This window comes from Hesperophylax consimilis, chromosome 2, assembly GCF_061612785.1.
Source record: "Hesperophylax consimilis isolate HC1 chromosome 2, BYU_Hcon_1.0, whole genome shotgun sequence".
Lineage (NCBI taxonomy): Eukaryota > Metazoa > Arthropoda > Insecta > Trichoptera > Limnephilidae > Hesperophylax > Hesperophylax consimilis.
The window spans coordinates 36,108,232-36,121,598 of record NC_142837.1 but is presented as its reverse complement, the minus strand read 5'-3'; the positions used below and the strand labels follow the sequence as shown (position 1 = coordinate 36,121,598).

Here is a 13,367-nt window from a genome sequence, read left to right as displayed (position 1 = left end):
GGCTATGGCAAGTAATGTCCTTTAGAGGCTTGAAGGGTTAAGAAATAAATTTGTTAACGTCCCAAACATGGAACAAAGAAACTTCTTACTTTCGCGACGTAAATATATGACTTACAAAATTAATATTATAAAAATAAGTTTTTTTGTATTTCGTTTGATTTTTTTACTATTATTACTATTTACATAAAAACGTTTGCAATTCGGAATAACCGATCTTCAAGTATAAAACCATCGAAGAAATAAATATGCAGGTTTAGAGGTACACGCCGTGTTTTCGGGAGCATTGCTACTTGTATAATATTGTTTTAAAATATAAGTGTCTTTTGGTCAACTCGGATAAGTATGTCAGTATGAATCATCCGAACATGGAGGCAATGCCCACTTCAGAGAACATCTCCAGCAGAGACTCCTCGCACTCCGGGAACAGGCGCTCGCAGTCGCTCCTCTCATCGCCGCCCAACTTCTCCGCCGCGTGGTACTCGTTGTCAGAGTGGCAGGATAGGCCGTCCTGGCTCGTCGAAGGCCTATGTCAAATACACAACATATTAATGCTATGCCAACTCACAGAATCTTATAGCAAAGATTACTTGTATTCGGAGAAAAAAAGGCTGTTTCGATTGATATTTCTATCAAAGTGTTTGAAGAGCTCATCCTTGTTATACATAATAATATAATCACATTATAAGTTTACGGAATAAAGGAGTGTTTGGAGGCCTACACTTCACACCGCATTCGATGTTTAAAGAAACAGGAGGGAAACAGATTCGCTTTCTAGGGATGACTACAAATGGCTTGCAATGCCAATGATTGAAGCACTTGTAAATGTACTTACGTTAATATGATGTGCATTAGTTCTCCAAGGAGTCCGTTCTGGTGTGTGAAAGGGGTGTCAGCGGCTTCACAAATAGCCCTCAATACGCAAGCTCTCCCACTCAACCCATTACTAGAAAAAATTATAAATATGAGAGTTTTAACATTAAAATATCACGCAAAAACCCCTATTCAGGAATAGTTCAGAATACATTAAAAAATGTAAAGATTAAGGTACCTTTTTTAAAAAGCATTAAATATTTTCATAGTATTTCACCATTTTCTTTAATGTTGCTTTATTATGATATACGCAACCAAAATTATAGCTTTAATTACCATGGTTGTTTTAGTTTAAACAATAACGATAAAACGTGTGTACTCACTGCTCTATCATGCTCTCTAAGATTTTATAAATATTCCACCGTGTTGTTTTGGGGAGCTTTGTTAATTTTTCTTTTCTCTCCTTTTCCCTGCTTTTGACTTCCATTAAATATCGTTTATATGGCTCATCCTCCTCATCTGCGCGGATTATTCCTCCCTCCGAGTAAATAACGTCTCTTTTGAACCCATCTTTATGATTGTCCACTGAATTGCTTCCCTTTCCCCTTTCTTTAATTATATTATTAATATTGGTATTTTCTTCATCCCTTGCTTTATTATTTAAAAAAATTATATCGTAATCTTTTTCTTCGTTGTTTTTTACTTCTACGTTATCTTTATTAATCATATCCGACACAGAATTATTATTTCTTAGTTCCTCCATTTTAAGCCTCTCGATGTCTGAATTTGATGCGGAGTTAAATTCATTCTCAGGATAATAATTTTTTCTTTCAGCCTTTTCTCCGTTATTTTCTTTTTTTACAGTATCATTGAATCTTATATGATTCGTTTGCACACTTCTACGTTTTCTGACAGCGTCGGATGCTGAATCATGAGCATGTTTACCATAGTCCGAAGCCTCTTGTGGGACGTGGTACAGCAACTTGATGACATAACCAATTGTTACTGATTGATCAGCAAGATCGAGGGGTAGTCCAAGACCGATGATAAACTGAAAAAATAAAAAATAAATTGTCACGAAAACAAAATTTCACATAAAACATTGTGTTATTCTCAGGGGAAAATTTTAGATAACAATGCAATGATATCAATATACTGATAATATTTTAATGCCAAACTTTCAATCAAAAGGTCAAAGTTAGAAAATATGCATGTAATACTTTAAATACCCAGTGTTTTTTCTAGAAACCCTAATAGTTTAGGATAGCTAGGATTAAAAACAGTATTGAAGGAGCTTTAAAATCATTATATATTGGGTTGGGTCACACTCATCATTCAGAGTCATCAGTTCTATCGATTTTTAAATATAATTTTAACACAAAGAAGAGCAGAAGCTGTGTGACAAGATGTCGTCATTAAATTTAATGTAGAATATTTTTTAAACTTTTTTTACTAAACAAATAGAGTTATTTTTATCCAGTAGGTACTAATGACACATTTTATAAGGTATTTAGTACAATTATTGTGACAAATCAGTTTCATTAACAATATGAAGAGTTATAACGAAAATTATAACAAAAGACATAAGTATAAAAAACGAAAGTGATTGTCAAAAACAAAAAGCCCATTGTATGTATTTAAGATACAAAAGATGGATAGATAAATGTAAAATATTGTAGTCGATGGCATCAATTTTGCCATAATGCTAAATTTTTGAAGAATTGATTAAAATATTATGTATTAAATAATTATAATGCACCCACCTCAGAACAGGTTACACCTAGTGAGGTTGGTTAGGTTAGGTTAAAATTAAATTTCAATAAATGCCGACTTATTGGCGCTGAACTAAATTAAAATGCTATTTATTCGGGACTATATCAATTTTTCTGGCTTTCACTCTTCAGGGGTGTTCTGGTCAATCATTTCAAATTATGAAGAGAGGGAAGGTAAATTTACATATTCATTTTATTTAAATGGGCAAATTTCATAATTATATAAATTATTGAAGTAGAGTTTAGATGAAGAAGAAGTGTTGATAAAAAACATTAAACATTAGTTAAGAGAGGGCCAACCAAAAAAATGTGATAACAAAATTTTCCACTTTCCAGACCACGGAATGAACAATCTGAGGAATCAAACAAGCGGGTTATAAGATGATTAGGAACGGAGCAATGTCCAACTCTCATTCAAATCAATAATTAATATTTTTTAGTGTAAAATTTAAATACTTTTATATAAATTACATTTATACATAAACAAAAACATCTTGCTTGATTTTTTTATACCTGAGATTTTCTAGAAAAACATATGTTATTATTATTTTGTAGTGAGATGTTTATATTGCGACCTCTGTGTACCGATATTAGAATCTCCTGAAGATTTCGTGAACTCACCCAAATAATATTCTAATATTATGAACCAGTCTATCGTTTTACATTCAGGTTAATTAGAATACTGTGATAATTAAATTTAAAAAAAAAAAAAATAACAAAAAACGTAAGTAATTAGTTTCAGTCGTGTTGTATTTCAGATAAATTTGATTTAAAATATTTAACCGAAAAGCAGTAGGTATAAAGAAGCAAGCGAGTCGAAGCCAGTTGACAAGAAAATATGATCTACCACCTCAGTTATTAATGCATCCGGAGAGGCTGTTATCTAGGTTTGGAAAAATCTGATTGCTGGTTTAATTATAATAGCGATTTCCGTCCATATAAAATGTTTCCGTTTGAAGACACGCACACAACGGTTAAAATAAGGGATAGTAATTTATTATAAAATTGGTAACTTTGTGATTATTAAATAAACGCGCCTAGGAAGCGTGTTTGAAAAAGCGATTTTGCATTTGTTAATAATGTATGTTAAAAAATTTCGGATTTTGGCCGAAATCTTCCATCATGATCACTCACAACGAAATAATGTTGAGAAATGTGACTAGATGGCGCTGCGCGTCCTGACCTGACAGGCTGTGATTTCCCTGGGTTTCCTTGTGGAGGTGAAAGAATCCTCCTTGGATAAAGGCTGCATTCCACAAATGGGAGAAAACATAGCTTTAGTGCCTTTCAAACTCGTAACTTTCAGTGGCTATAGTAAATATGTACCCACATTTTTATACATCTCAGGTTAGAAATCTTTACTTCAATAAACTGGCTTCGCTTCGTTCGCTCGCTGGTTTAAATGTTGGTTGACTAATTGTCTCATAAATACTCTCAATATGTCTGAAATTCAATATTATGTTACTGTGGTAGTAATTTTAACTTTTTATAGGCTGGATTTGCCACTAAAAAAGGACGTGCTTAGGGCATGATGGGAAAGAGGGCACTACAAACATTTACCATGGACCATAATATATTACAAAACTACAAAGGGTGCTACTGTATCAAGTTTTTATAAAGAGTGTAAAATGCATAATACAAATAGTTTTATATAATATTAATAAAGTAGATATTTAATGAGAAATAATAAATAATAGATAGTACGGTACATAAATCTATTTGTATAAAATTCATAGATATCCTGGCAAAGACTGGTGAATAGTTTGTATCGTTTTGATGTGTATTCTAACATATTTTTATATTTTTTTTAATCTGTGTTATAATAAAAATAAAAAATTTATTAAATATTTTAAAAAGTTGAAAATTAAAATGGAGTTCAACAAATGAAACTTGATTTAAGGGCCGGATGTTTTACAGAATTTTAACATTCGTCAAATCGTAAAGTTAATTTCCAAGTTTCGTGAAATTTACTCTAAAGTTCTGTTACTATTCCACTAGATGTACCCCACCACGCCTTGCTTTGGCTCAGTCTGTCTATGAAGATGGAGAAAAAAATAGCGCTTATTGCTTTTTCGTCCAACAGATGACGCTGTTTTTCAAAAAGCATGTTTTACCCGTCGCAGACTCGACAGGTGACATATATGTACTATCTTATCTTAATCTTTCCAACACTAACCATACAGCTTGCTTCGGCTTGCTTGCTCGCAGGAGAAACAGAATGCGCTAGCTCATTGTATTGTTTCTGCTGAACAAACAATCTAATGCCAGGGTGACTATGAGTTCGAGTAAAAAAATTGACTCTCAACAGCAAGATAATCTAAACACAATTAAAGGTCCAAAAACAAAATGAATACTGCACCTGAAGACTTTAACCTAAAAGAAACGTTTTTTCAAAATTTGCGTCTTACGTAGATTTAAAAGTAGAGAAAACAAAAACCTCAAATACTTGAAAATATTGATTAAAAAACAACCGAATATATTGGTCAATAATTATTACACGCTTAGACTCCATGAATAAGGTTAAAGGAGAAGTTGAGAGGTTAAAAACTTATTTGGCAAATAAAAGTAAAACTATTAAGTATCTGGAAACTAGACTGGCTTGCATAGAACATTTGAACCTTGGTGACTGTTCTATGCAAGCCATTTACATAACAGGAATTGAGGAGAAGACTGATAACCATCCCAAAATGACTGCCATAAAACTAATAAAAATGCTAATCTCAAAATGAGTTCAGAGGATATTACCTCGGCAATAAGACAATATGACAGAAGACCAGGTCAAAGAAAAAAGATATTTGAGTTCTGCCCTGTTCTCTTTAAGTTGCTCAGAATATTTTCCACACTTTCAAAGAATTTTCCTCTAAAAAATAACCATGTAACGAAATACCTGCTAAAAATATTGTAGAATTCAAAAACTGTTAACATTTTGGGAGTCAAATTGAACAATGCAGGATTATATTTTGTTAATCATTAATTGTATTATTTTTAATTCAATCCATCATTTCGCCAATAATATTAGTCCATACCTGAACCCTAGCTGGATCTCCATCAGGGTATAACAGGTACCTCTTGTGCCTCTCCAGCGCCACGTGGTGGTTAATGATATCTTCTGGCGCCGTGTGGTAGATGCTGGCGCCAGGCATCGAAAGTGACGTCACTCCGAAGGCGAGGGTCAGGCACACCAGGTAAAGTTGCAACATCGTCATGGTTGGATTAGCTGGAAAGTTCAAATAGGTATGTAATAATTCTACTGATCTACTTGCTTAAATAATCTACTTATCGTTGTGGCCAGGCCGCTTGCCACGCTCATTCTTGCCGGGACCGCCCCGTGATAGTGGGGTAAACTGCCCTCGATACGCGGCTTGTATATTTTTATGTTTCAATCATACTTCCACTTATAAAATTTGTGCTCCTTATTTATTATTTAATTTTAGATGCCAAACCACCAGGCGAACACATTTCATATGTGTTCTTATTTTGTGTTACTATTAATGTAAGTATGCATACATTATTTCGTACTAACAATCATGCATGCAGGGACATTGGAGGGTCTAGATTCATTTTAATATAAATGTAGCTTCTTTTTACAAAATTAGAGTCCTGACGTGTGCGTCTAAGGAGGTTAAACAATCAGTTTCCTCACACAGCCGTCGGGAAAGGGTGGGTCCCCTCCAATGATCTACTTGCTTAAATGGCAATTCATTCAAACTGACACAAAGATAGGCAACGAAATTCACTTCCTTACTTGACCTGGACTTGTCAGATTTATTTATTTATGTCTATTCTTGAATACAAATGTTACAAATGATTACAGTGGTTTATATTGCAGTACAGAAAAAGGGTTAAAAAAATAGAGAAAATAGGTTGATATAGGTAAAACTGTGTATGGGTGATATCGTATGTTACGTGAACCCCTCACTAGGAGAACCTGTGCTGAGATGGCGCCCGAGTTGTCAGAGCGCGCTTACGTTGCTTATATACTAAGCAGCCTTACTGCGCATTGATTTTAGAGTAACTTTCTTAAATGTCATGCTCTCCAATGGCTTAGCTAAAGCATTTACGGGGAGGATATGACCCTAGGGGGAAAAGTTGAAGTAGGGGTAGATTTTTTTTTTTGATTTTCGGGACCTCTACTACTGACCACAACCTATTGTTTAAATCACATTTATAAAAGAGATGGTGCAAATAAAGTTGTTTTATTTTCCAGGAATGTTATTTATAATAACGTATATTACAAATTTAAATAAAATCAACGCTTATATTGTGCCAAAGTGGATCAAATATTTCAGATCATTATATTTTTTTATTTGTATGAACGAGTTAAAAAAATGAAGTGACAGCTTTCTTGCAAACTCCTTAAATAAAAAGACTGGGCATTTGAATTTAGTTTTCTCTGAAATTTTGCGGCCTTTTTGGTCAAAAATATTTTATATTTCAAATTCTAAAACCTAAAAAGTAATTTTATCTTGTTTCTATAATGTTATTTGTTTTTACGTCATCTTTAAAGTGAAGAAATATATACAACATTTAAAATCCCTTAGAAAAATTCCGAAATTAGATGAGAAATGATTATTATTTCAAGTTTATACAACTGATAAACAACCTTCTTTCTTTGGATAATCAATGTATACGTATATCTTATGTATTTTTCCATTAATTTTTTTATGTCATTTTCTATTTTACTTTTCAATTAGTAAGATTTTTACATGCACGGACGTTTATAATTTGAATAAAATTGTCACCGCATTTTATAATGTGACAGAGGTATGTAAAAGATCATTATTCGCAAATTCATGATTCACACAAACAACAAACATAATATTACCTTTCCCTATTACTATAAAAACATAACTTGTCACTTTACAAGTTATTTTGGCAAATTATTTTAACTATTTCGAAGTATGTATAAAATGTTTTTTTAGATTGCAATTACTACACTGTTTAATTACTGCAGTGGTGTAATTGTGCGTGGTGTATAAAAGCACAAATCTATTGAAATATTTAAAACTTATTTTCGCTGAGCATAAATCGTAGACATATATGATAAACCCTATGAAAACACGTTCATAAATAGCTTCGTTCGGAAAGACAAATGTATTCATACGACATATAAAAAGCTTAAACAAATCTTCCCAAAGGATCAGCCCTGTGCAGCCGTTTCCGAAATTTATTTCTCTAAAAGAAAAACTCAACTTATAATTTAAACAACTTTTAATAATAATTCATCGTATTCTCTGTACGTGAATCTATCAAAACATTTGAAAGTATACACAAGCATAACCGGTAGGCGACAAATAATCTAATAAATTACTGGTTTAATACAAACTTTTTAACATAATATGCAATCAATCAAATAATGGTTTATTTCTTACCTTATTACGTTGTAAACAGAATATCAAAATATCAATCGGAACAGCAATCAGAACAATCCTTATTAAATCCTTTAAAATGCAGAGAATTGGTCATCTCTAACAATGACAATAATCCCTACTAGTTGTACAGCCGCGAAGTACGAGTAGTTTGGTCGGTTCCGGGGAGAGGTCGAATAGTTAGTTTGTAATAAGCACTTTGATAGTGAGTTGAGGAAACAAGGATGGAGCCGAACTAGGTGTCGGAACACTTCTGTAACGGTTGCCGTTATTACTAATATGCTAACGGTTATTGTTATGGGGGCAGGGCCGAATTTAAGGACCAACGGTATATTATGATTTCAAACATATAAATCCATAAAAATATTATATTTTTTATTTACTCACTTACTACGGCCACCAAATCTGGATGTTAAACGAGGGAATACGTTCGAGGCATAAAATAAAGAAGAACACAAGAAATGCGATTTGTGCGTGTTTTGTAATCAAAAAGTCCATTTTCAAAATTGTGTCACCATTGTTAAATATTTATGTCGATCAAATGGGTTGGCGATGTACAAGACGAATGTAAGAAAGGCAGAGCGCATGCTAAACGGGCTTAAGGCGATGCACCACGTCGTGTAACATTTGGCAATATACAAGGCAAGTGTAAGAAAGTTAGAGCGCATGCTAAACGTGCTTAAGGCGATGCACCACGTCGTGTAACATTTGGCAATATACAAGGCAAGTGTAAGAAAGTTAGAGCGCATGCTAAACGTGCTTAAGGCGATGCACCACGTCGTGTAACATTTGGCAATATACAAGGCAAGTGTAAGAAAGTCAGAGCGCAAGCTAAACGTGCTTAAGGCGACGCACCACGTCGTGTAACATTTGGAATCGGGCTGCTAACAATAACATTCCTTCGTAGATTGTGAAAAGGTTTAAATTCTTGCTTAAGCCGTCTGTTTTGATTGATGCAAGAAAAGAACATTGCCAAAAAGAGTGTTTTAATTTAAGTTCAGGTACAAAAATTAAAAAAACAATAAAAAACTAAATAACTTAATTTTCAACATTATACAATAAATACATAACCGAAATGGGTTAATACTGGCCTGATACTTTATTTTTCTGAGCTTATAGAAAGACTGATACAAATTTATTCTTAATGACAAGGCGTATTCTACTTGCAGTATTTAATTAAAATATCTAAAATATTTCTAAGTGATCAAGTTTTCGAACCAAAAACAGATGATTTCGATTTACTAAGTAGTGCTTCGCCTTGAAGGGTATATAGCTAAACCAAAGATATTAGAAGAACGAGATGTGCTATGAGCAGTTCATACTGTGTGGAATTGTTTTGCCCAGTGTCGCCGGTTTTGTTCACCAATACTACTGCACACCTTCGCTTACGCTAAGGTGTCCGCACTAATACATAGAACAGATTTCTGTGCGTACACGTCTCGATAGTATTCAAAGTACCCTAATTAGGTAGTACTCCGACTACGGTCCGGCGGACAACATAGCATATCTCGTTCTTCTAATATCTTTGAGCTAAACGGTATTAAGATAGTGTTGACATTTGTTTCCATTCAAATCTACATGGATGGCATTAATGCTTATATACATAATCGATTCAGTGATTTGAGGGTAGCTGCTTGAATGAGATTTGCTTCGTCGTGTATGAATGTTTCAAGATCGAATTACACTGAAAATTACAATTCCTAGTGTGATTTTGGGGAAAAGACGTGCAGTGGATCTTCCCAGGCAAAGGTGGGAAAAGCAACCAAGAAGCAAGCAAGTCAGCAAAGACAATCTGGATCTAGATCTATAGATCTGGTTTAAAAAAACACACGACACATAGCTTATTACAATTCCTAGTGTGATTTTGGGGAAAAGTCGTGCAATGGATCTTCCCAGGCAAAGGTGGGAAAAGCAACGAATAAGACAGCAAAGAGAAGCTGGATCTAGATCTGTAGATCTGGATTCGAAAAACACGCGACGCAAAGCTTATTTCCAAGTCCTGGATTTTAAATCTGGATCGTCTGCTAACCGGGTATCTGCTATTAAAATTAAAATGTTTACGCTTCAGTAGAAACATTATTTGCATATTCAAATACCGATCCGTTTTTCTATCTAACATCTATAAAAATACACAATAATTTAGTGAAACAGTAATCATGAAGTAATTTTTTAATTTAAATTATATGGAACCCACGCATCTTCTCAATTTTTTCTGAATAGTATTATGCTAACATTAATTATTATTTAGATATGTTATTATAGCCTTCTTGTAACTATATTCCATGAAGTTGAACACATCAACTATTATTTCTGCAAAAGTATCGCCAAATGCAGGCATTCTTGGTACATGCGAATATCAAAACTACTCAATCCTGATATTGATTATTATTATATTGATATATATTGTCGATCAAGTAGTTCCAGTTAAATCAGGGCTGTCTATAATGCCATTAATAATTTTCAAAAGAAATTTCATGCCGAAAATAAGTCTTCTGTCAGTTTTAATCATTGTAATACTTTCATCAAGTGATAGTAGTTCATATTTTATGTCGGTATACCAAGTTTATAGTTAATATATCTTAGAAGTTTATGCTGATTTTTTTAAATGGAAACGGAGTGGGCTTTAAAGTGGGGGAATCAGGTAGAAGAGTTATATTCGACTTGACTTCAAACTAAAGAAGAATATAAGATTTTTAATGTTGAAATGTTTTTAAAGTCTGCCATTACGAAGAATGATGTCAAGCATTTTTAATCATTTATTTGTAACTGTATTGTTATGAAAACAAAAAACAAAAGAGAAAACAAAAATTTGGAATCGAAAATAACACTAAGATCTACATTATATTGGTATCTTAAACATTTGTTTACAATATATACAGGGTTTTCCAATAAGAGGTGTTATTTTGATATTCAATCGTAAAAGATTAATTGTTTCGTTGCTTGTGTGGCACGTAGCGCCGTTTTGTTGAAAGTAAACGTTGTCCAGATCAATATTATCCAATTTTGGCCATTAAAAATCATTAATCATCTCTCGATAGCGCAATCCATTCACCGTAATTGTTGCTCCAGCCTCATTTTCGAAAAAGTAAGGTCCAATGACTCCGCCGGACCATAAACCGCACCAAACAGTCAAACGTTGAGAGGCTTTTCAACAATAACTCTTGGGTTTTCCGAGGCCCAGATGCGACAATTTTGCTTGTTGACGAAGCCACCGAGGTGGAAATGGGCCTCATCACTCAAGATGATTTGCATTTGATTCACTCAAGTAAATTTTAATAATTTCAATGCGTTATTGAAGCGTGTATCGTTCCATTTTTATTAATGGCGTAGTTTCTACTTGTCAAAAAATGACAGCTTTAAAAGTAACACCTACCGAAATAGCGGGCTATTCAAAATAACACCTTTTATTGGAAAACCCTGTAGTATCACTTTGTTTTAACATCAATAATAATAAATCTTTTTGTTTTATACATTTTTTTTCTTTTTACGTAATCAACATTTCATATGTTGCAAACATTTTTTACACATAAACTATTTTTTTTAAAATTTCACTAAAATCATTAATTGTTTCTTCACGATCAATTTTTCGCAAAAGAACAGTGAATCTATTATAATTCCATACGAGTTGCTAATTAAAATAAGCCCAATTACAATGCGCGTTAGTTTACTAAAAATATCTACTTTCAAATCTGTCAAATAATAGGACATTAGCAACGTAATAATGATAATATTTGATAGGGCCGTGAAAATCACCTCAAGGGCACTGCAGGCAACGTAATGGCCAAATACTCAAATTGAAATAAATCTGGTCCTTTTTGTATTTATCTCCAATAGCTGTATAATACTTAGCACCTTTTTCTTTGACTGTGAACAGGTAATAAGATGAACAAATAAATTTCAACATATGACGATTTTTCTTACGTTATTGGTATTTTATTGTTTGTCGATTGTTTAATAGTGTCCTTGTTAATTCGTTCAAGACATAGAATAAAGAAGTTCGGGGAGTGTACCTTCGATGAATTTGACGAGGTTTTCAACTCTTCCAAAAATTATGGTAAAAATTTCATTCAAATTATATCATCAAAATTATGTATAATCGGAAAAGAACATTTTCAACAGATGAGTTATACAAAGAATCTAAACTATTCTGTCTCCGTAAACTATTTATTTTGCAAACTATGAAATACATCTTTAAAAACAAAAAAAATCGAAATAAATGAAAACAGAATCAACATTAGAAATAATAATTTATTTTATACTCCCCAAACGAACACAAAACAAATGCAAACACACTGCAGTTTCATTGGACCTCGTACTTTCAATTTGTTACCGAAATATAATTCAAGTGATTACTAAATTTCCTAAATATTTAAAAGAGTTAAAATTATGGCTTTTCGATACAGCAGTTGAAATTTTTTTATTTAATTTATTTCAATTTATGTTTCTCATAAAATATTCACCATATATTACACTAAACACTTATAACTTCACTATATACTATTGTAAACACTTTTTATACAAACCGCTTAGACCAAATGTAATCTTGTTTTTGTTTTATATGCCCACAGTTTGTTTATTTCTAGGTACAATAATATAATAACTTAAATATATTACCCACGCACAGGCTGCGCCTTAGTGGATTCTCATTATTCGTATTGATTTATATAATATTGTATGTAATTAATGTAAAAATTGGGAAAAATAAAGGAATTAAAAAAATATATATATATATTATTATATTTTAGACAAGATTCTCTAATTTGGGAATAAATTCTTATGATACTTAATTACAAGTCTATTTGTTATGACGCTATTTGGTAAATATACCACCTCCGTGGTCTAGCGGGATCCTCGAATACGAATTCAGAGGTCGCGGGTTCAAATCCTGATGTGCTTATTTTTGTTTAGTTACATCATTTATTTTAATTAATTTTTAGAATTAACTTTCAGAATCGCCATCGTGAAAGCCTACAATTAATTCAAAATGGCTTTAGCCGTGTATGGTTGCAAGATCTGAATAGCCAGGTACTTCTTCACCATACTTGAGAGGGTTCGAAAATAGTTTCTTACGTTTCTCTACATGAGGGAGTGCGGCCACTATTTGTGTCTACATCCGACGAAATGTATTCTGTGCATGCTAGGACTTCACTCCTTGTAGCTCAGGAGAGTGGCGTGTACCGCCATCCACTTGTTCAGACTGCTGCGAGGCTATGTTGAGAACTATTTTGGAACGCGTGATGTCTATCTTAGACAACGTCATCATAGCTTATTCTCTTTTCCTGCCTGTTGTAGGACCAAGCTGCTGGGTCTCCCGGTGTGGAGGAGTGCATTGCTCCTGAACCAAATATCTTGCAAATATATGTATATTTTGCGTCAGCGAGGAGACATTCAAACGGGTAATCCTATTGATTCTTGA

General features: G+C 33.2%; 1 protein-coding gene across 1 annotated transcript; it reads right to left on the bottom strand.

The window, feature by feature from the left end:
* Positions 1 to 355: 355 nt before the first annotated feature.
* On the bottom strand, positions 356 to 5,788 carry LOC149425962 (uncharacterized). The gene is made up of 5 exons (XM_089643938.1): positions 5,609 to 5,788; positions 1,756 to 1,861; positions 1,194 to 1,590; positions 833 to 943; positions 356 to 524 (listed from the first exon to the last, which is right to left on the bottom strand). The coding sequence occupies exons 1-5, from the start codon at positions 5,786 to 5,788 to the stop codon at positions 356 to 358; spliced, it is 963 nt and encodes a 320-aa protein (XP_089500064.1).
* Between the last annotated feature and the right edge of the window lie 7,579 nt (positions 5,789 to 13,367).

Coding starts and splice junctions, on each gene's coding strand:
- LOC149425962 (XM_089643938.1), bottom strand. CDS start 5,788: ATGACGATGTTGCAACTTTACCTGGTGTGCCTGACCCTCGCCTTCGGA. Junction 1,862..5,608: donor GAGATCCAGCTAGGGTTCAG/GTATGGACTAAT, acceptor TTATTTTTTCAG/TTTATCATCGGTCTTGGACT. Junction 944..1,193: donor TTAGAGAGCATGATAGAGCA/GTGAGTACACAC, acceptor AATTTTTTCTAG/TAATGGGTTGAGTGGGAGAG.